The sequence below is a fragment of the Cimex lectularius genome, unplaced genomic scaffold (genome assembly GCF_000648675.2).
Source record: "Cimex lectularius strain Harlan isolate CLEC.00 unplaced genomic scaffold, Clec_2.1 scaffold25, whole genome shotgun sequence".
NCBI classification, from domain to species: domain Eukaryota; kingdom Metazoa; phylum Arthropoda; class Insecta; order Hemiptera; family Cimicidae; genus Cimex; species Cimex lectularius.
In genome coordinates, this window is record NW_019392633.1 from 1,834,090 (window position 1) to 1,855,247 (window position 21,158).

A 21,158-nucleotide genomic window follows, 5' to 3' on the forward strand; every position below is an offset into this window, starting at 1 on the left:
TTGTAAAGAATCTAAAAAATTCCTTCAATTTATAGGAAGAAAATCAGTTGCTGGTCAACTGAATGAGACAATAGTCACTTTGCCTATCCTTCGGAGACATAGTTTTTCCTCCCTCAAGGCTTAGTAACTCTTATTTATTATTATAATTTAAATGTAGATTTGATATTTACTTCGCTTGAGTATAAATATAAAATACTTTCAAGAATACTAAGTAAGGTTGTACCAATAAAATGTTTGTAAAAAAAAAAAAAAAAAAAAATTTGATGCAAAAGTCGACAACTGGGTAAAATTATTCAATGATGTGTTTTATCAGTATATAATGCGGGTAAAAATGGAATTTCTATTCATTTTGGTGGGCTCTGGTGTTAGACAGGGTTATTGCCCGAGTCTGTTATTATTCTCCCTTTTTCTCAACAATGAATGACTTGAATGCAGTCTTTGTTATGGAAATACTGAAATAAAGATTCTTGGATGCTTGGACAGTACTGTGTCTTAGACTCGCCTGGTCATTCTGCAAAAAATAAATAAATAAAATATTAATGCCTTAGTGGCCTGTTGTAATAACGATCAGTCAACCTAAAAAAATCCAAAGTTATAGTCTTTCATAGGAGAGGCAGCCTTTCCTGCCCTCAGAGCTGCTCAGCCACCTATCCTAAAGTTTATGAGGTGATGATAACATAAACCATACAGGATAGCCTATTTTAACCCAGAAAATACATTTGTTTTTAATTATTTTTTTATTTATGAAAAATATAAATGTCTTCCAAATTTGTAAAGTGAACATTTTTATTTTCACACTCACTTAAAACTTGCAATCTTGATAAACAAATAAATAACAAAATAGACCATTAATTACAAAAAATATATACATATATAATATTGTCTGAATGCAGTGTTTTAAAGTGGCGATAGCTGATATGTAGAAAAGAGATGATGGTAGCTGATCAGTATCTAAAAGGAGTTAGGCTGAGCCCTTTATAAATTAGAAGGGAGACCCTTTATGTTAAAAAAATTATTTATAATTTGATAGTTACCTATTGTTAGGTATGCCCTATCCTCACTGAATTTTGTCTGTCAGTTGAATTTCAGTTTTTCACCATCAAGGAAGAATAGTGCAAACCAAGGCAATAGGTAACTATCCTCCGGTGTTCTCCTGAGATGCTCTTCTAACTGCTGCAGCCACCGACACCCCTTTCATTATATCTTAAGTAAAAGAAATTTTCAATAAAACACGCCTTCAAAACCTTTTGTTGAGTGTAATTTTTATCAGACCCTTTATAATTTTGTTTATGACAAATAGAAAATACTTTTCCATTTCAATACATTTATTAAACATCTCAATGTGCTATGTCAAAAAGTGCATCACTCAAAACTTTTTTTAGAAATATATTCCAATATAATTTAACAATAAATTAATTTGTCTCATTTATCAACAGTAACATAAAATATTTATTTTATTAATTTCATACTTTCACATTCACATAAATAATGTTATGGTAACATCTGTATAAACAATTTGTATAAAGACACTTTCATAAGTACAAATATAGGCTAGCGGTATTATTTCATATATAAATATATATATTAATGAACTTTGGTTAATTTGGATAAGAAACAAATTGGCAAAAATTATCATATTATGAAGTTTACTCCAAACTTTAATTATTTGCACCTGCAATCACACAATAATTTAATATTTGTTGATTAAATCTAGTTTAAGTACCAATTTCACGAATTTTCTTTTATTGTCACATATGTATCATCATTTGGTTCATAATTTTGATTTCTCCTTATATGTGTAAAATATTGATAATGATGAACATAAAAGAATAATTAAGGTGATGTCACACTTGCATTATTTAAACAACACATATTTGCATTTTATGAAGGCCAAAATTTCACATTATTTTTAGGCAAAATCTATCTTATTTATGGTTGATTGAAGTTGAATCACACTATTAAACGTTCATTCAGTTTGATTTCTATAGTGATTACTATCTGATTTATATGTAGTAACACTCCCACAAATCAAGACACAGAACAAATATCAATAAATATTTTACAAAACTTATTTATTCATTATTATTTATTAAAAAAATCAATAAATTACTTTAATAAATGGAATAGTGGAAAAATAAATGTTTTATTTAATAACAACTTATTAAAATAATAATAATAATAATAATACTGGACTGGGAAACAAAACACACACAAAAAAATAAATTATATATAATTTCAAAAAATATAAAATTGTGAAGTACTTTTTAAGTAGAATAACATTGGAAACATTGGAATATTAACATAAATTTCATCATAATTAAATATTTTAAGCAATATTTCAATAATGTGTTACATTTAATAACTTTCAAAATTGTTTTATTATAATATAAATGTTCAAAACACAAATAACTAAAAAAGAGCTTTTTTTCACTTAATTTCAAGGATAAATAAATTTTTGTTCAAGAACTCAATGGGGTTTAAATCACCCAATTGTTTAAACATTTATATTTTCAACATTTTATTTAGTTAAAATATTTAAAATAATAGATAACAGAGCTAAAACATCAAGAAAGTCTTGACATTTTGTATTGCACATTTATAAAAATATCTCTTTTTTTCCTAATCTTATTTCTATGTTAAGAAGTATGATCCTCTTGTACTTGCTAAATATTGAGCACATCAATTTACAAAACATAAAAACAGTGACTTATTAAACCAAGCATGATATGCTACATTACACCACAGAACATGTTCAAAGCAAACATTTTCAAAAGAACATTTTGAGAATTGGTGGCAAAAAAGAAGGTAGAGAGAAAAAAAAGAAAAACACTACTACATTTATTACATTACTCTTATTTTGGGATAATGGTCAGATTGACAGTTCCCCCTAGTTAAAAACAAAAAAACTTTAAATGTTCTGGTTTTGTTGTACGCTATTCGTTGCGTCATAAAACAACCTGAGCCCAGACGGGGCAGTGAAGGCTTACTGGTCCATTCCAGTTCCAACCAAATGGGATTGCCAAGTGCACAAGACCTTGCCTCACAACATCACTTTCACCTAAAATAAACCTTGGTATAAGTAATTCATGAAACATTCCTAATTGTTAATCATTAATCAACAACGATGCTTTTGTCAGTTTTGATTTCATGCAAAATGTGTACTGTTAAAATGTAGCAATTGTTTGAAAATTTGATTTCTATTACAAGCATTTTACTACGAAAGCAATATCTTATCAGATCGAAGTTGTTAATTTGATAAAAAGTACGGGCATAAAGTATCTCATATATTTTTTAAAATAACAAATTTTAGGATATACATACCAGCATATTTTGACACAGATGATTCTTTAAAGAAAATATTGTCATGGTAATTAGTTTGAGGGTTGGTTCTGCTTAATAGGACATTGGTGGAAATGGACGGAGATAACAATGCACGATATGACATCGATATCAATGGCTTATCTGAAATAAATATTGCCTTATAACTTTGTAACATGACTCAAAAATATATTTGTCTTTTAAATTATAGTCAAATATTTAAGCTACAGATGTAATATTAGTGGAGACAAACATCATTTGTCGTTCACTCCATATCAATATTTTTTAGAACTTTTCCTGTTTTTTTTGCTACTTCATTGCTACATCAAATAGTTACAACACAAATAATTAACAGTACACAAATGTTAATGGTACTGTGCAAGAGCGAGTTGTGAGATTATTTGGTTATAGGGTATTTAAGCAAATTGTATTGACTGTGTCCGATGCTCGGCCATTTTGGATGCCGATGGCAGAACCAATTTATGACCTAAAATAGCTCTCTGATACTGAAAATAATGTCAATGATTTTTTTTATGTTTATCTAAGTGATGTTATATGACGCAAAAGTTATGCCTCCACAGCACTTAGTAAATGAGTAGACAACTCACAGAACATTTGTTTAATTTGGGTGCTCAGTTGGTTACTAGTTGTTTCTACTTTCTACAATACTTGTTACTTTTTTTATGTAATCATACAAAATGGGTAAATAATAATTAAAATTTCACAGAATAAATTTTTAAAAAATCACTTCCAGTTGGAAAAAAAACAACCATTTGTGAGCTGGCCCTAGGAATTTCAAACGTATTGTGTAGTGAGTGAAATGGAGAGAAAAGCATAATCAGGAGGATGCAGACATAACAAGTCTTTCTTACGCAGTCAATGTGTTAACGAATTATATTTAATACTGCAGAAAAAATCTAATGTTAGATTTGTTAATTAACTCTTTTATACTTTCACATATTGTAAAAATATGCAATTTATAGTAAAAAATACTCAGTCTTGATAAGTAAACTGATTTTTGGTTAGATTTTTATTTAAACTCAATAAAAAAAATCTTGAAGATAACTTACCACAGCTTTTAATAATAGAAAAGTCACCCAGTATAACAGTGGGTTGAATTGTTTCCAATAGTGTATTTAATGTTGAGTCGCAAGAGTTGGACATCAGTTGAACATTGAGCACATCAAGACTCATTCCACAGAACTAAAAATGTTCAAACCATGCTTAAATAAAGACGGTCGAATCAAAATGGTAGGCACTCACATTTATAGTGGCTTCTGCAGCGAGCATGATAGAATTGTCCTGAACAACTTTTACAAGGACATGGCGCAGGTGCTGGGCGTTGTACAGAAAGCCAAGATTCAATTTCCCCTGAAAAGGTACAGTTTTAACAACAAAGACTTTCAAATGTTAGTTTCAATTTTACCCCTGTATTCTGCATTGGTACAAATTGTGATACCCAGTTTCCTCTCGATCCTTTCCATTCAATCAACCTTTTACATATAGGAACTCTCATCTCATCACAAATCTAAGAAAAATTCTGATTATTTTTTTATAAATTTTTATCAAGCGATTATTGTCAATAAAGAAAAGTCTACCATTCGAAGTGAATGTGCATCTTGTACCCCTTGGACAGCAACGAAAGATATTCTAAATTAACAAGAACACCATTGCTTGATGTTATCAAAAATTCGTGCTGTATGTTCATAGGCATACCTATTTTCGAGAAGCGTAAGGCAGAAGACTTCCCTGACTGCTGTGTTTTCTGCCTTACTTCGAGACATATCATTCAAATTCCAAGTGGCTATTCTAAATTGGTCCTTCGGTATATCTTTTTCTGGATAAATGGGTCGTTGGCAATAAGCAGATACTAATTCATACACGTCCTTCACTACTTCACCATTGCAGGGACTCTTTCTTTCACCTGGTGTACATAGAAAATTGCCTAAAACAGTTGAAAACAATAATAAAACGTTAAAAATTGGCCTAAATAAATTAGTCCTGCCTGGTATTTTTCCATTTGCGGGTTTTGTCTCACTCTTTATTTTTCTTTCAGGTACACATTCAGATTTTACTGTGAGTTTTGCCCTAAGTGATCCTAAACGGACATGATTCATTCCTTTTACCTGAAACCATTTCTAATTACTACACACATTTACAGAATGATTGGAAATAACCAAACTACAGGTCAGCCCAGCAATATTTCATAGTAAAAATTTATCTCTAATTAAAAAAAAAAAAACTACTTGCCTTTAATAGGTCATCCAGTGTAAAAAAATCACCTCTTCTTTCCCTATAATCAATAATGGATGCAGCCAGTTCCTGGTTGATCCCCCTGATACCCATTAGTTGGAATATAGACGCAGTGTTTACATCAAGAGGGGTCTTTGGGTTTTGGGGAGAAACTTCACTGCTCATAAGACTGTCTATAGACTGTGTCCTCGAAGAAGTACAACTGTGCATTTTTCTTTTTGTAACACAAATTTCAGGCCTGATGTTATCAAGGCGATCAGCCCCTATGCCAGAAACGAGTGCTAGATCTTCCACTTTGTTGAACCGGCCTATGACGGCCCTGTATTCGACTATATTTTTGGCTATGGCTCTCGTCACTCCTGGAAGCGTCATCAATTCTTCTTCTGAAGCGACATTGACATTCAATTGGTTTATCTATAAAGAATAAAGATGTTTGTTAAATTTAAAGGTGTTTAGCCATTCATAAATTGTGTTCTGCACCGTTAATAATGGTAGATAATATGAATTTGCATAAAAATCTAAAAAGAAAATAATGTATGAAAATGTCTAAAAAATAACATTGTTTGTAATACATTATCTTTTTCCCTAAGACTAATCAGATTATCCTTTCACATGAAAAAAACAAGTACTAACAGAAAAAAAACATGATCTACTACTTTAAAAGATAGTTCTCACTCACAGTTTGTACTGTACAACAAACAACTGTCTTCAAACTGTGAGTAAACACTACCTTTTAAAGTAGGCTTAAAGTAGTCGAAAAACACTCACCTCACCCTTATATGATCTAAACATGACCTATGTTGAATTTGAAAGTTAAACAGAAAATTAACTTTAATGCGCTTTTACAAATACAACCAAATAAGGTTCACTACATTGACAAAAATGTAAACAAACTTGCACAAAAAGTTATTTCTTAAAAGTTCAATTCAATTATTTAGCAATGAAAATATAAAATCGGTGTATTTGGCCTTGAGAGGTATTCTTATCAGATGTGCACCACCAAATGCTAATAAGAGATAGCAAATTGCAATTAAATAAAATTAAGAAAAACAAAGTGTCATTTGTAAATTATTTATGATTTAAATAGTAGAATGAGAATTCGATATTTGATAGCCAACAGATAAAACTGATAACACTAAGACCTGTTGGAAAATTATTAAAATTCAAGATGAAGAAATTACTATCTATTGCTACAAGAAAATTCAGTATCTCCTATTGAATTTGCTTGGATATTTGATACTGTAATTTGAAGTACTTTTTTTTTTTTGTTTTTTTTTTTTTGATACCAGGGACTGGAGGAGTTCCCTCCTGAGCACTGCAGCTGAGCTGTACAGCTTATTGTACTTTATCCCTGGCTCCATATTTTGGGGGAGGGCTCGCAACACAAATGTGAACTTGAGCCCCCGTTGTACTGGTGTTCTTCCATCGAAGAAACTCATTTTTGAAGGGGGTTAGGACCAAATTCAGGGTCGCTGAGATCCGTTCCCGCCCCTTCCATTGATGAGTGCCGTGTCAATTTCTTTCAATTGCGGCCACCGGTCCCCTTAGGCGTCACAAAAGTCCAGAGGCGACGGTGGGGATCGAACCCACGACCGCGGGATCTACTAGCCGAGAGTCTGACGCCTTAACCACTCGGCTACCGCAGCCCCCCTGATAAGTACTTAAAGAAATTTGATTTAAAAAAAATTAAACTGTCCACATATTTAAGCCAATAAAATAACAATTGTTACTTAGCAAGGCATTATTTGTTAATGCATAATTTATAACGTAGACAAATATAAAAAAAAAAACACTTCATCTGACTTCATCAATTTATATTTGCCCTAGAACTACTAGTTTTGTTTCAAATGTAATTAATTATATTTCATGATTTTACAATATTATCAATATGGCTGTAAGACAGCCAGTTCCACACAAATGCAAATTAATATTTAAGAAATGGGGCATCGGTGGCCACAACGGTTTAGGCATTGGCACAATGCTCATCACTTGGATACGAATCCAACTGTTTTCAAAACTGACATTCTTACAATTGGACTTTTTTTTCAAAAATATTGACACCCCAAGGATTGATAGTTGATATTACCTCTGTTGCGAACCCTCGTTAAATATATAATAACAAGTAGTTTCTTTCAAGTGGAAGAGAAAGATGACTACTTGAACAATTATTTGCTTGTAAACTCGAAATAAGGGGCCAATAAGTTTACAAAGTGTTTTCTCTAAAGAAAGATTTTCTTCTTTTTTTTAAGATAAGATTTTTCTAGTTTTTAAAAACCTCTTGAAGTATGGACAATTTTAACAAAGCGTTGATGTTTGCTTTAAATGTGGGTGGTTTGTCCCACACTTAAACCAATTAACCTTCTTATTATGTATTATTACATCAGATTAGAGTTGTGTAACTGTGCGGTAGAGGATATATGTTTTATGTTGATTCTACTTTCAATTCTTTCAAATAATATCAACAGGACAAGTTTTATTTTAGCCTAGTTAAAATCATTATTACTGCAACGAAACCTCGACAAATGGGTCATTAGACAAAAGAGTTAAAATAATTTCAGTTGCTATTGGAGAAACAAACATATTTAAATTTCCACATATAAATATACAAAACTATGCAAATTTCAGTGAAACTTCCTGATTTGGAAAGATAAAGGAAAAAGCCAGTAGTAAAGAGCTCAAAGGCTTTTTAATATGTAAAGTTACGTTTGAATGCTTAACTGATTGATTTATGAGAATATTTCAAAAACACTCCAACACTTATGAAAATTATTATTTGAGTCATGGTGTATTTTAAGACATAATAAATCGATTTTTTTTTTTTTTAAATTTATGTTATCCAGCAGCAAAAACAACATTTTAATCAACGAAAAGAAATATTTGCTTAAATCTTTGGAACCATAAAGACAAACTTCAGTTTCAACATGAAAAAAGTTTATCTGTCAACAGATAAGAGGATTTGAAACTTCTTATCTTCTATAATAAATATCATGTATTTTTATTTCAAACAAAAATTAATATTATGTATGAAGTGTGAAATATATATTTAACTGTATAGATTTTCTACAATCCATGTTTTATCACTTTGAGATAATACGTAAGACAAAGTCCAAATACTGATAAATGATGACACAAAGTTGTCGGTATCACTTTTGACTGACATTATCACAAGCAATGACTTTGTCTGGTTAATAGATCACTCAATTTGTTCTCAATTTATAAAATCAAAGACATCCTTGAAATCAACAAACAATAAAACTCATTTCTCATTTTTTTATTTGACCAATTCTAACCAAATATGTTATTAGAACAGTATTATTTCAGCCTGGAAATAGTCAGAATACAATTTACTTACAATTATTACTTTATATTTTGTGGTGTCATGTTTAGGCCAAGCCATGTTCACTTTTCTTTTTTTTTCTTTTTTTTTGGTACACTTACATTTTAACCACTCAGCTACTGCAGTCCCCCAATTGTTACCTAATACATAATTAGTAAATTCATAAGAAGTTTATTACAATTGTATTGAAGTAGTGTTGAACCCCATTGTACCTCCTTTAAATTATTGATCTTTATTATTCCCAAAATCTTATTTCAGTACTTTCTAAAGAATCTGGTATAATGAGTTTTTTCTATTAATTTTTTAAAATTAAATTTATTTATTTTTTAAATTTCCATTGATTTATTCAATCTAAGTTGTCTTTGAGTGAGTAAACATAGAGATAGAAGTTTTAGGCCCAAAACAAGCTAGATTAGTCCAAACAGCCTAGGCTGCTCTATACTGCTTGAAGCAAATTGGAAATGATTGTTTTAGTTTTTTGAATGATTGTTTTAGGTTCAAATGTGAATAAACCACACTGGCTAAGACAAACGTTTTGTTTGCTGCAAACATCAGCTAATAAAAGTAGCATATACTACACATTGTCTAAGTCCACTGTGCCAGAAAGAGACCGTTTGTGTGGATCGGCCGACTCCGAATTGAAATAAAACCCAACAATATCCTAGGGAAATTAAAGTGAAATAAAATTAAAGATAAATCAAATCCCACAAAATTTATTTAAAAGAATATATACCCTGGACCCAACACCTTCAGAAATTACAAGCTAGCCCAGAATTACAAATCACCGAAATTCAATTAGAAACTGAAGAAAGTTCTGCTGTACAAATAAAATTAAATATTATTCAAAACCAATTAAGTCAAAATTAAAAGACCACACACATATGAAAGTTATCTACTTGACCTTAAGAGAATCATTATGAGCCCTTCTCTATTAGCCAACATCTTGGGAAGACCTTAAAGCCCTCAGTATCTCCCCCATTGCTCTAACAATAAAGAGTCTGGCCTGAGGGGAGTTGCTCACGTGTCAACTCCCAATCCGCATCAAACCCAGGGGTGATATTACACCTATATCTTTCGTGAAATGACTGACTGCTGCTATTGACAATGTTGTGAACCCAATGATTAATTTTCTGCAGCTAAGAATTAAACCAAAGGGGCCATAAAACCCCACATTAACTTTTTTTTTTAAGTTTAATTCAGACATAGATAAATTGTCTGAGGCAAAGAAATGAAAATTTAAACAGAACTTGAATGATTGAAGAATCTGCCAGGGTGGTGGCCAGAGAATGAACAATTCAGCAGTTCATGACTTTTTAATTTTTGACAAAGTATCGGACTTATTGTAGTCCTTTATTCAGGCAAAACATTTAGTATGTGTAGATTGTGAAAATGAATAGATATTTGTGTAAATTACTAATTAAAATTAAAAATTAGCCTTTTTTTAATGAGGGTTCGCAACAGCAGAGGTTACATCAACCCTCGGGGTGCCGGTGTTTTTGAAAGAAAAAAAAGCCCATTTGTAAGTATGTCGGGTTTGAATGCAGGGCCGCTGGATTCGAACCTGGGACCTTTACGTTACAGTGATGAGCGCCGTGTCAACCCCTAAACCAACGCCCCTAATTAAAGCATTAAATGTCTACCTTTTACCTATCCTGTCTAATCATTTAAATTCAAAAAATAATATGGGCCCCCTTTTAATTTTTAAATTTTAATTAGTAACTTGCACAAACATCTTTTCCTTCCTCCCATGACTTCACAGAAACCACTCTAACCTGTCTTTACAATTCAATAGTCCTTTCAATGCTAGAGTAGCTAGTTATGTTTGGTCTAAACATACCAAAATCAACATCCCAATGTTAGAAAAATTACAAGCGAAATTCCTGAAATTAGCCTCCTTCTACAACAAATAAAGCTCTTTTAATTTAGATTTCCTCCCTGCAAGAAAAAAATATGTCTGATGTAACGGCCTTCTTAATAATAATATTGACTCCCCGGAATTGCTATCATTCCTCAATTTTCATTTCATCACATCTGTCCACACCCGCAGTAAAACAGTGTTCTACGATCAATTTTCCCATATCAACTACACTTCTCGCTCTCCCATATACAGGATAATGGATCTGGTCAATTTAGTTTCCAACTGTAAAGACATTAATAATACATCTAAAGCCAGTTTGAAGAGGAATATGAGAGAAACTTGTACAACAACGGTTAATTAGTATGTCTGTTGTATATGAATATGTGTGTGAATGTATACCGGATGTGCTGGTTGATTCTTGTTGTGCATATATGTATGCATAATTACTTAATCTAATTTACAGTTTGTTTTATTAACTAGTCAAATCACAAATTTTACTTTTGTATACTTTTGTACATTTGTATGTTATTATTTTATTGTTGTAAATGTTTAATGTTTTTATTGAATACATTTTATTGTATTTAATGTTTATTATTGTAAATGTTCAATGTTTTTCATCTTTTAAAAATTCTTTGTTTTTCTTGTAATTATTGTAATAAAATTGGCTATTGCTTGTAAATAAATATAATTTTTTCTTTTGTAAGGATTAAGGTTCATGAATTTGTAGGCACGAGGAAGCTCTGAATTGTAGTAGACAGCTAAGGAAGGAATTCAAAGTAAGACTTTGCTTCATAATTGTGGCTCCATAAATAAATAATCCATATATGCATTTAGCAATCATAATTAACCTATTAATTATTTTAATTAATTATACTTTTAATCTAAGGTGTTGGTTCAGAAGAAAAAGCAAGTATCATAAGCGGGAAAAGAATCGATGACATTTGGCTTAATAAGCCACTGCTCTAAATCAGTCAAGATAGCTCAAGTGGTTAGAGCAGTGTTTCAAGCCGAAGGTTGTGGGTTTGAATTCCGCTCGGGACACTTGCTTTTACTTCTCAACCAAGATCTTAGATTAAAAGTATTATTAATTAAAATAAATAGTGTTCAACCACATGTAGTTCGAGTTGTCACCCATTACTTGGAAAATGTAGGGATTATCACTACTAATTGGCCAGGACAGTCTACTGACATGAATCCTATAGCACACTTGAACATGATAAAGTGATGGGTTAGACATCATTTGCTGCCTACAAGCGTTATAAATCATATTTTAGATAGATATATAGATTGTACATCTCCATCATTTGCTGTCTACAAGCGTTGAACAGCTTCAAACCGCCTTTATTAAAGAATGAGAGTTTGTTACACAAGAGGAAATCCAGTCACTTATTTACTCGATGCCTAGGAGACTTAAGGAGCCCTCCTAGAGACTAGAGGAAGTAATTAAGAGCAAAATTAACTGTTTTGGGCCTTGGCTCCTATTGGAGTTTGTGAGCAAATATAAATCATATTTTAGATAGATAGATGAGATAGGAGTCGGCCTCTTTTCAACCTGCCCACAGCGACCAGTATCGGTCTACATTGTACATCTCCATTTCTTTATCTAGAGCTCCTCGTTAAGCTAAGGCTTTTTACCAAACCCCAAAGATTTTGGAGAAGAGGAATCTCAACCTACATAGGCCTCCACACAAACGAGGACATGTTCCGCTGCTTCTTTTTCTTCTTGGCAATATCTGCACAGGCTCGTTTTTGTCACTCCAAGTCTACACATATGCCCCTGGAGTCCAGTCAGAGGTCCAATTATTATTCTAGTCCTAGCATGCCCTTTATTTAGTAGTTATGCCGTTAGTCTCTGAGATGGTCCTTTGATAAACTGTTTTGCATGCCTCTACCCAGGCTACATTCCCACTGAACAGAGACTTATTTTTAATCAATTATCTAATAGATCTGCATTTTTGGCAGTTTGGTATGTCACAAAGGGGTTCAGGGCCAATAGGCCTCATCGAACTTTCCATGGGCAATTTATCTGCCTCTTCATTACCCCTCTGCCCTGGTACCGAGACGAGGGTAATTTTGTTATTTTTCCCAATGTCTAACAGGTCTCTAAGGCTCTAACAACTTTGGGCTTTACCACCGGTGCGGCAATTGCCTTCAGTGGTGGTTCTAAGTAGACGGATATTCTTTTATTGACAATACCCAGCCTTTTTATCTCCCTGGCATAATGCTCAATAGCCACAGTTTCTACTTGAAAGAGAGGCATATTGTCCAAGGCTTATATGAATTCTAGTTCTTGGTGCCACTTCCGTTGGAATTTTTGAGCAAATATAAATCATATCTGAGACAAAATAGTGTTTGCAGTTGAATTAAATAATTTATGTAATTTCAGGCCATCTTACTAATGGGTTCCATAGATGACTATTGTACAATAGTATAAATTAAGTCAGCGATTTTTTAATTAATTAATTTTTAAAAAATATATAATGGATACCAGGAATGGAGGAGTTCCCCCTGAGCGCTGCAGCTGTAGTGTACAGCTTATTGTACTCCCTTCCTGGCTTCATTTTTGGGAGCACACAACACGCATGTGAAGCACACCCCGGTGTGTCTATGTTCGTCCATCAAAGAAACTCATTTTTGAAGTGGGTCCGGACTAAATTCAGAGTTGCTGAGATTTGATCCCATCCAGGCCTTCCATTGCTGAGTGCCGTCAATTTTTTTTTCTCAATTGTGACCACCAGTCACCTTAGGCTTCAGAAAAAAGTCCAAAGGCAACGATGGGAATCAAACCTACAACTGCAGGATCTACTAGCTGAGAGTCTGACGTCTTAACCACTTGGCTACCGCGGTCCCCAGCACATCTCTCTACTGACCCCCAAGAGAAAATCTTACGATTTGTGTTGTACGATTTTTACAAAACTGCTATGAACCAAGTTGATAACATGGTATTTATACATACTGTGATCAAGTATAACATGTTACATAACAGACTAAATTGTTTGTGTTATTGTCACAAGATGTTCACACAATGTAGGATTTAGGCAAATTTAGGATTCAACATCAAAATGAAACAATAGAATGAAAACCAAGGACTGAGCAGAGTTAGAACTAAATTACCAAGTGTATTGTTAAATTTATACCTTTTCAATTATTGGATTGTGTTATGTAACAACTGTGAGTGCAGAAAAGCATTTGTTATGTTTTTTAACAGGTTGGAGGCAAGAGTTAAGTTACCTTCAGCTCTGGCTCAAGGTAGTTGAATGTAGCGCTGAGCGAGGACTGAGTGTTGGTCCTGCGGAAGGGCGACCTGAAGGAGTTGGTGAGGGGCCGCTTGCGGCTGGTGATAGGCACGCTGTGGCTCTGGCCCATTTCGGACTGGTTGGGGGCAGCCGCCGCCTCCGCCTCCCGCCGCTCAGGGGCCGTGCTCGCCGCTGCTTCCGACTCGCGGTGACGGGAAAACGGGCCGCATCTCAGACGTCGAACTGACTGCTAAGAACGATCGACTGAGGAACGGAGTCTCCGCTGATAAGCTGTTATCCCCCTCAGGCCCTCAACGTCGCCTTGTGATGTCACGACGTCTTATCTCAAGCAGCATGCCAACACCTACTCAGTACTCTGGCTAACCGCCTTCAAACGAACAATCGTTTCTTTCGCCATCAAGAAACCTGTTTAATTATAATCAAACAATGACGACATAAGGAAAATGTCTTTTGATAATTTGTAATTATAATCAAATATTTTAATCCTGTTTAAGTAGACTCCAGTGGAATTTTCCTAATTTTCTACAATAGTCTCAAGGATTATGGTTGAGGTCAGAAATCACCATTTTCTGACCACAACCCTAATCCAAGTGACTTTAGTAGAGTAAAAACTGGTCGATCGCTTAGAAAATACAATTAAATTCAGCAGAGTTGCTTCTCCTCTTCTCTATGCACTTAATTTTCTAATTAAAACAAATTTCTTGGCAAACACCAAAAAAAAATTGAATGCCAATTTTCTAATGAAAGGGTGTTAATAAATCTCTATTTATTAAATAAAACTGCAAAATTCACTGATGATAAATGAATAGTTCAGATAATATCCACGTTGATAATAATAAGTAATAGCTAGTATTGTGCTGTTTGATTTTTTCACTGCATTTGGCTATGTAAATCATAAATTCCTTATATGGAAACTGGTGCATATTTTTGGTTGTTCTTCTTATCTATCTGACAGAACTGAAAGAGTTAAAGCTACAAATTCTATCATTTCTCTTCTTTCAAATTCAACATCTATATACTTTTTTGTGAGGGTCTGCAACAGTAAAGGTCAGCACCTTGGGGGTGTCGATATTTTTGAAAAAAGCCCATTTGAATTGAAACCTGGCCAATTTCTGAGCTGTCGTAAGAAGAGGTACAAGCGCCAGATGCCAGGTCCTGAGGTTTTTTCGTTGAGCTTTCTTCTTTCATTTATGGAGGAAAATTAAACAGTTCGAACTTGTCTTATTTGATATTTCATCCCATATCCCTTAGGGATGACGGATGAATCAATCATCTCTCTTGTCAATAGTCCTAGGACGACCTTATCCTGTCCTAGTATGAAACCCTGTTTTTCGAAGTCCCAAAGAACTCTTCTTATTGTAGGGTGATTTAGATTCAATTTCCTCGCGACTTCATGCAGGCAGTATCCTTCTCTACTAACGTCATCACCCTGACACTGTCATACTCAGTCAAATGCCTGATCACAGCCAGTGAAAAAGGTTTAAGAATAAAAATAATATCGTATGAAACTGAAAAGGAAAAAGTTTAACTGAAAGCAAATAGACGTAACAGAATGGAAGGGCATAATGCTCCTTTTTTGTGAAAATGGGATTGATTAAACAGTACAAATATAAGCAGAGGAAGTAAATAAAATTTATTACTATCTTAATTACTTTTAATTAATGTGGAAAGATAATGGATTTAATTTTAAACTAAATAAATTGGGAGGGGCGTTAAATTTGTCCATCAGTGTAGTTGATGTACCACTTATCCAAAGACTGTTATGATTAAAATTATAAATACGAATTATAATATTACCATACAAAATACATAAATATGCTTAACTAATTACACTTAAAACTAAATATTTCTTAATGTGTTTTGTACTCATTTACTACACACTATTGTATCTGCTACTTCAAAGGGGGGTCCGCGAGATCTCGCTAATGCTGATTTCCTGCAATATTCTGTTTGCAAACATAGTTAATAATATTCTAGAACGCTTTCTTTTTTCTTTTGTTAATTGATAAAGAATATTATAAAATTAATGTGATGGTTTGGGTTTGTTATACATTTAAATTTTGTGGAGAGTTTGATTAGTGGACATCTGGCAACTCGGACTGTAGGGTTTGGCGCTGTTATAGCTCAGCTGGTCAGCTGTTGTGTTTACAGTGATGTGACAGCTACAGGTAGAGAGACCTTAAGATTTCTTCATTTCCTTCATGTTCAACTTATCCGTCGTGGCGTCCAGCTAAGCACGAAGTTGCGCTGCTTTGTTAAGAAATGGCCTGGTTTGAAGGGATATCGTCGTCGCTGAAAGGACAGATTTCAAATTTGGCCAAGGGTGTTTTGGCCGACGACTCTGACACAGAGAAAAGTCAAGGTGAGCTTTTGAGCTAAACATCCTCGATTCAGCTTTTGGAAAGTTTATTTAAATTTAATTTCCTGTGCATTGTTTCAGGCAATGCGACAAGCTTGACTCCTTCAAATTCTTCTAATGAGCCAGTAAGTCTTGATGTCATTGAATATTTTTTCTTTATAAGTTATGTTATTTCGTACACACAAAAATAGTAAAACATTCCGTAATATATTCGTAAATGTGTGCTTCATTAAGAACCGTATCATAATGAACAGATGTTATTGATACATATAGAATTACTGTGACAACTCGGCTCGACAGTCCAACCATTTTCTTTTATATAAAGATCTGCAGTACCCCCCTACCCTGCTGTCCCTTAATTCAAGAAATACAGATCTTTCTCCCGCGGAGCTGAGCTGGTTTTTTAAATTAAGAGGCGAGTTGCTTTCTCTTAACTACACTCCGTGGTAAGAAAGAGAGTTACCCCTCTGTGCCTTTGTAACCTCAGAGAAAAGGAGGATGTAATCCATTTCTTGGGTGTATGTCCCATCCTCTTGGAATTTTAATATCCCCATACAGGCCATAGCAGAGCCCAGATAATTGAATTCCTTAATGGCAGGAACAGTCTGCAATTGATCAGATTCACACGACAAGCTTGGTCGTATCGTCATGATCAAATTAGGGAATTCAATTATGATCAGTAGTTGTGTGCATTGTAAGTACGTGTCGTTTAAAAAAGGGCGCTCTAATTACTGGAGGTAACTGAGGCGCCTGCACACAGTAGTCCTTTTCCTTTCTAATTTAGTATCATTGTATTACTATTATTATCTTATTTATATATATNTTTTTTAAATGGTTGTGGCTTCAACCTCCGGCAGACGGTTTTTTATCCATGCCGTTATTTTATGTTATGGCATATGTTTTGTTTTGTAAACATTTTTTTTACTAATAAACCATTATTATTTTATTATTATTATAACTGTGACAACTATGGCCACGTAGACAAATAACTTTCACAGTAGACCAGAAAAAGTTTCTGATTTTTATTTATTATCTACACAGCAACCAGAAAAGTTTGTGTAGGTTTTCATGTAGTTTTATAATAAGGAGCATAACTTATACAATTTATTCTAATAAATTATTCTTTTTATCTGAGGTCTTGGTTGAGATGAGAAAGCTAATGTCGTGAGCAGGATTCAAACCCATGACCTTTGGCTCAATACGCTGATGTTCTGACTACTTGAGCTATCGTGATTTCATGGGTTCAAATTCTGCTTGAGAAACTAAATTTTTTATCTCAACCAAGACCTTAGACAAACAGTATATTAATTGATTAATACATAAATTAAATAATTATAATTAATAAATCTTTCAATTCTAATTTTTTTTTTAAATACTACAGTTATTAAAACTGTATGAAAACAAAGAATTTCTTCTATTATTTCTATAACCATCAATCATTAGTAACAAATTGCGGGCAAAAACATTATTTGTGCATTAATGTAATTTGTACAATTTTACAAAAATTCAGTATAATTTCAATTAATTATACTTTTTATCTAAAGTCTTGGTTGAGATGAAAAAGTTTAAAAAGTTATTGTTACTCTCAAGAAACCACAACTCTTCTAGAAAATGAGGTGATTAATTTATAAAATACGCAAAATCACTTTTATTATGCTTTAATTTATTTACTGTGAAACATATGGTAAGAAAGAGATTGTTTAACAATGATAAGAAACCTTTTCAATAAAAATATCTCAAAATAAATTTTTTTTAAAATGCTATTGCATTGTTTGTTTAGCTTTTTTTAGCAAGTTCATTGTTATGTTTATTCAATCATTTTTTGCTGCATTTATAAGTTTGCTCTGATTGTGAATCAACTTTCATATTTGTATTACTCCGTTAATTTTGTTTATTCCACAAACTAATCTATTTTAATTGAATTAAATGCACCATTTTACAAGGTTTTCTCAGAATTTTCATATATATATTATTTATTTTAAAGTTACAAATATATTAGAAATTAATTTAGTTTTATAAACATAGTAAAATAATAATAGCAGCAATAATAATAATAAAATAAAGCATACAAAACAATAATGACAACAATACATTCTTTAAAATGTTAATTATTTATAATTGAATGATGAAACCACATCAAAAAATAAATTTTAAATATATAAATTATAACTCTAAGTTTATAAGTGCTTAGAATTATTCAGAGATCGTTTATTGAGATCATCTTCAGGGCTCAATAAAGATCGAAACGTTGGCACGATAAAGAAAATGTTTTTCTGAAACCTACATCACACCAGATCGCATTTCACGATCTCTGAATAATTATCGATTAACGGTCACTAATCACCACACAGTGCTTAGAATGTTAAGGTTGCTGAAGACATTAATGTAGGAAGAAATATGATCCTTTGGTTTATTAAAATCATAACAGGATCTAATGCAGGAATGAAAAGCAATTTGAAGGTAACGAGCAGATTGAGGAAAATGAAAAAATAGGGTTACAGTAAGAGAATAAATGAATTATTAGGGATTTAATCAGGAGAACTCTAGATTTCTGTGAAGTGAAAAAGCTAAGGCGCCAAAGAAAATGGAGGCTTGATTAGATATTTTAAATAATAGAGCTCACATGGTCATGCCATGTAAGCTTGGAGTTAAAAATAACACCAAGATTTTTAATTTTAGGACAATAATTAATAGATAGCTTCAGAGATGTTGGTTGTGGGACATTGAATGTAAAGCTGAGTGTGAATGGAAGATCATTTGAAAACATGGAAAAGAGTATAGGTCCAAGAATATAGCCTTGGGATACACAAGTTGAAACTGAGAGAAAAGAGAAGATGGAATTTGAAGCTTGAACTCTGAGTTCTGTAAGACAGACAGGAGGAATTGAGATTAGTCTCAGTAGAAGAAAAACCAAAAAGATGCGCCAGTTTACAAACAAGAAAATTATGATTTGCAAAACTAAATTATTGTAAAAATCAAGTAAAACATTTATGTACAAATACTTTATAGCATGTTTGTCACAAGAAGACTCATAAAGTTATAACTGCAGAATGTTGGATTTTTCTTCAAGATAGTAAATATTTATAGAGTTTTAGTAGATTTTATGGGGACAAAATGAAACATGTTTCTAACTTACAAAAACAAAAATTTATGTTTTATTTTATAACTTAGCAATACATAGTTCCAAGTAATTTCAAAGACTCTGTGCAGTGACAATTTACTGACCAAAGACAACCAATATAATCAAACTGTATTAACAAAACTTAATCGATTATCAGACTAACTGAAACAATGTTTAGTTAATGTATTTTTTAACCAGAGCTACCAACAGTGAATTTTAATGAAGTTCTCTGTATTCTGCCATACCTATACAGGCCCTCTTCTTGATCACTCACCCAATAATTTAATTATTTACAGATTAAATATTATATAATTACGTGTACATATACAAATATATACACATATACTTACACAATATATGCATTTCCTAAAGTGAGGAAGTTTCTCTTCATAAAGGGAACGGGACCAGCAGTTGATACTGCCCGAGTACCATCCTTATGTTGGGATCATGTCATGAAAGGGCCAAGGTTCACACTCTTCGATCAGATATGACATATTGAGCAAATTTTCTTTACAAACAGGGCACCTTCACAGGTTTTGACCAAAACGCAGGTGTCTGAGTGGCTGAATTTTCTGAATTCTGACACCAGCAAGACTTGGCACTAAATTCCATTGATAATTTCTTTGGGCTAATTAAATAATTTTATAATTGAAAAATCTAATAAAATATTTTCTCTAAAACATACATAGGAGGATAAATTTACCAAAAGTTTGGAATCCAGCTTCGATAAGAAGAAATATCACAAAAATTTAAATGTAGCATTCTGCTTCTCTCATGTAATTGCCACACTAGTGGTTCTGGGTTCAAATCCGACAAAGCCCTTTTGAACTTTTATTTGAGAATAATTTGGAAAAAATTTGCTACATGGTTCTGACACCTTGTCTGCGACACCCAATGAGTAGTTGGACATTAAGCACTTCTATATGAAATGGATTTACTTTTTATCCAGATCACATCACAAAATACAAGTTGAAATTGACTACAGAAGACTACTCAGAAAACAAGCAGTAAAGAACTAGACCTATCAGAAACAATGAATTATATACAACACACATTTTCTAAATTATTCGAAAGAGTTCAATTTTTTAGTAACTTCCAGTCTCTATGCATAAATAACTTGCTACTTGGTGTTCAGTGTTAGAAATGTGATTCGTACATTATAAATTACTTCTGCTCTGAAGATGGTGCAATGCCGAAATGTGTTTGAGTAATTCAGCAAACCCGTGAGTAAAAACAGACCCAATAAGTGACTTTATGCCAGTACAGCATGGGTTCACCGACTCGAAGACCTACACCCATCATCAACTGTAATTATAAATTATAGTAGTACATTGTTACCAATGACAGTCATGCAGACCAAAAGTACCCTGCTGAAGAGATTGTTAATAAAATTTCCTTCTACTTCTTCTTAATTTGGCCACCAATAATACACTTATTTTATATGATACTAGACAAATATGTTGATATTTATACAACATTCAATAACAGCGTTGCCGATTTTTGCTCTTAATGCATTATTTAGTAAATCCTTTGTCTCGCAACTCATCTCGGTAGTATTTTATATTATACTGTTTCGTATACATTGACAAACAGCTTAAATTCATTCATTTCATATAGAGCAAAAAGTATGACTTGGAAGTTGAGAGTTTCCGTTT

The 21,158-nt window shown here is 32.8% G+C and overlaps 2 protein-coding genes across 3 annotated transcripts in view; one reads left to right on the forward strand and one right to left on the reverse strand.

Annotated features, from left to right (window-relative positions):
* Positions 1 to 2,411: 2,411 nt before the first annotated feature.
* LOC106668833 (endonuclease/exonuclease/phosphatase family domain-containing protein 1-like) lies at positions 2,412 to 14,430 on the reverse strand. Of its 2 annotated transcripts, XM_014397966.2 has the most exons (10): positions 13,998 to 14,429; positions 5,569 to 5,985; positions 5,324 to 5,444; positions 5,035 to 5,263; positions 4,917 to 4,968; positions 4,745 to 4,846; positions 4,582 to 4,689; positions 4,389 to 4,521; positions 3,322 to 3,462; positions 2,412 to 3,058 (listed from the first exon to the last, which is right to left on the reverse strand). In XM_014397966.2, exons 1-10 carry the CDS (start codon positions 14,130 to 14,132, stop codon positions 2,946 to 2,948), a joined length of 1,551 nt encoding a protein of 516 aa, XP_014253452.1. In that variant the 5' UTR covers positions 14,133 to 14,429; the 3' UTR covers positions 2,412 to 2,945. The 2 variants fall into 2 exon arrangements, with proteins under 2 accessions (XP_014253452.1, XP_014253455.1); XM_014397969.2 differs by lacking the exon at positions 3,322 to 3,462 and having other exon boundaries at positions 13,998 to 14,430.
* A 1,701-nt stretch (positions 14,431 to 16,131) lies between these two features.
* LOC106668803 (thyroid receptor-interacting protein 11-like) overlaps positions 16,132 to 21,158 on the forward strand; it is a 46,920-nt gene continuing 41,893 nt past the window's right edge. Inside the window, exons 1-2 of the mRNA XM_014397912.2 lie at positions 16,132 to 16,385; positions 16,464 to 16,507. Coding sequence (XP_014253398.1) covers positions 16,286 to 16,385; positions 16,464 to 16,507 — 144 coding nt within the window. The 5' untranslated portion in view covers positions 16,132 to 16,285. The remainder of the gene's footprint in view (positions 16,386 to 16,463; positions 16,508 to 21,158) is intronic.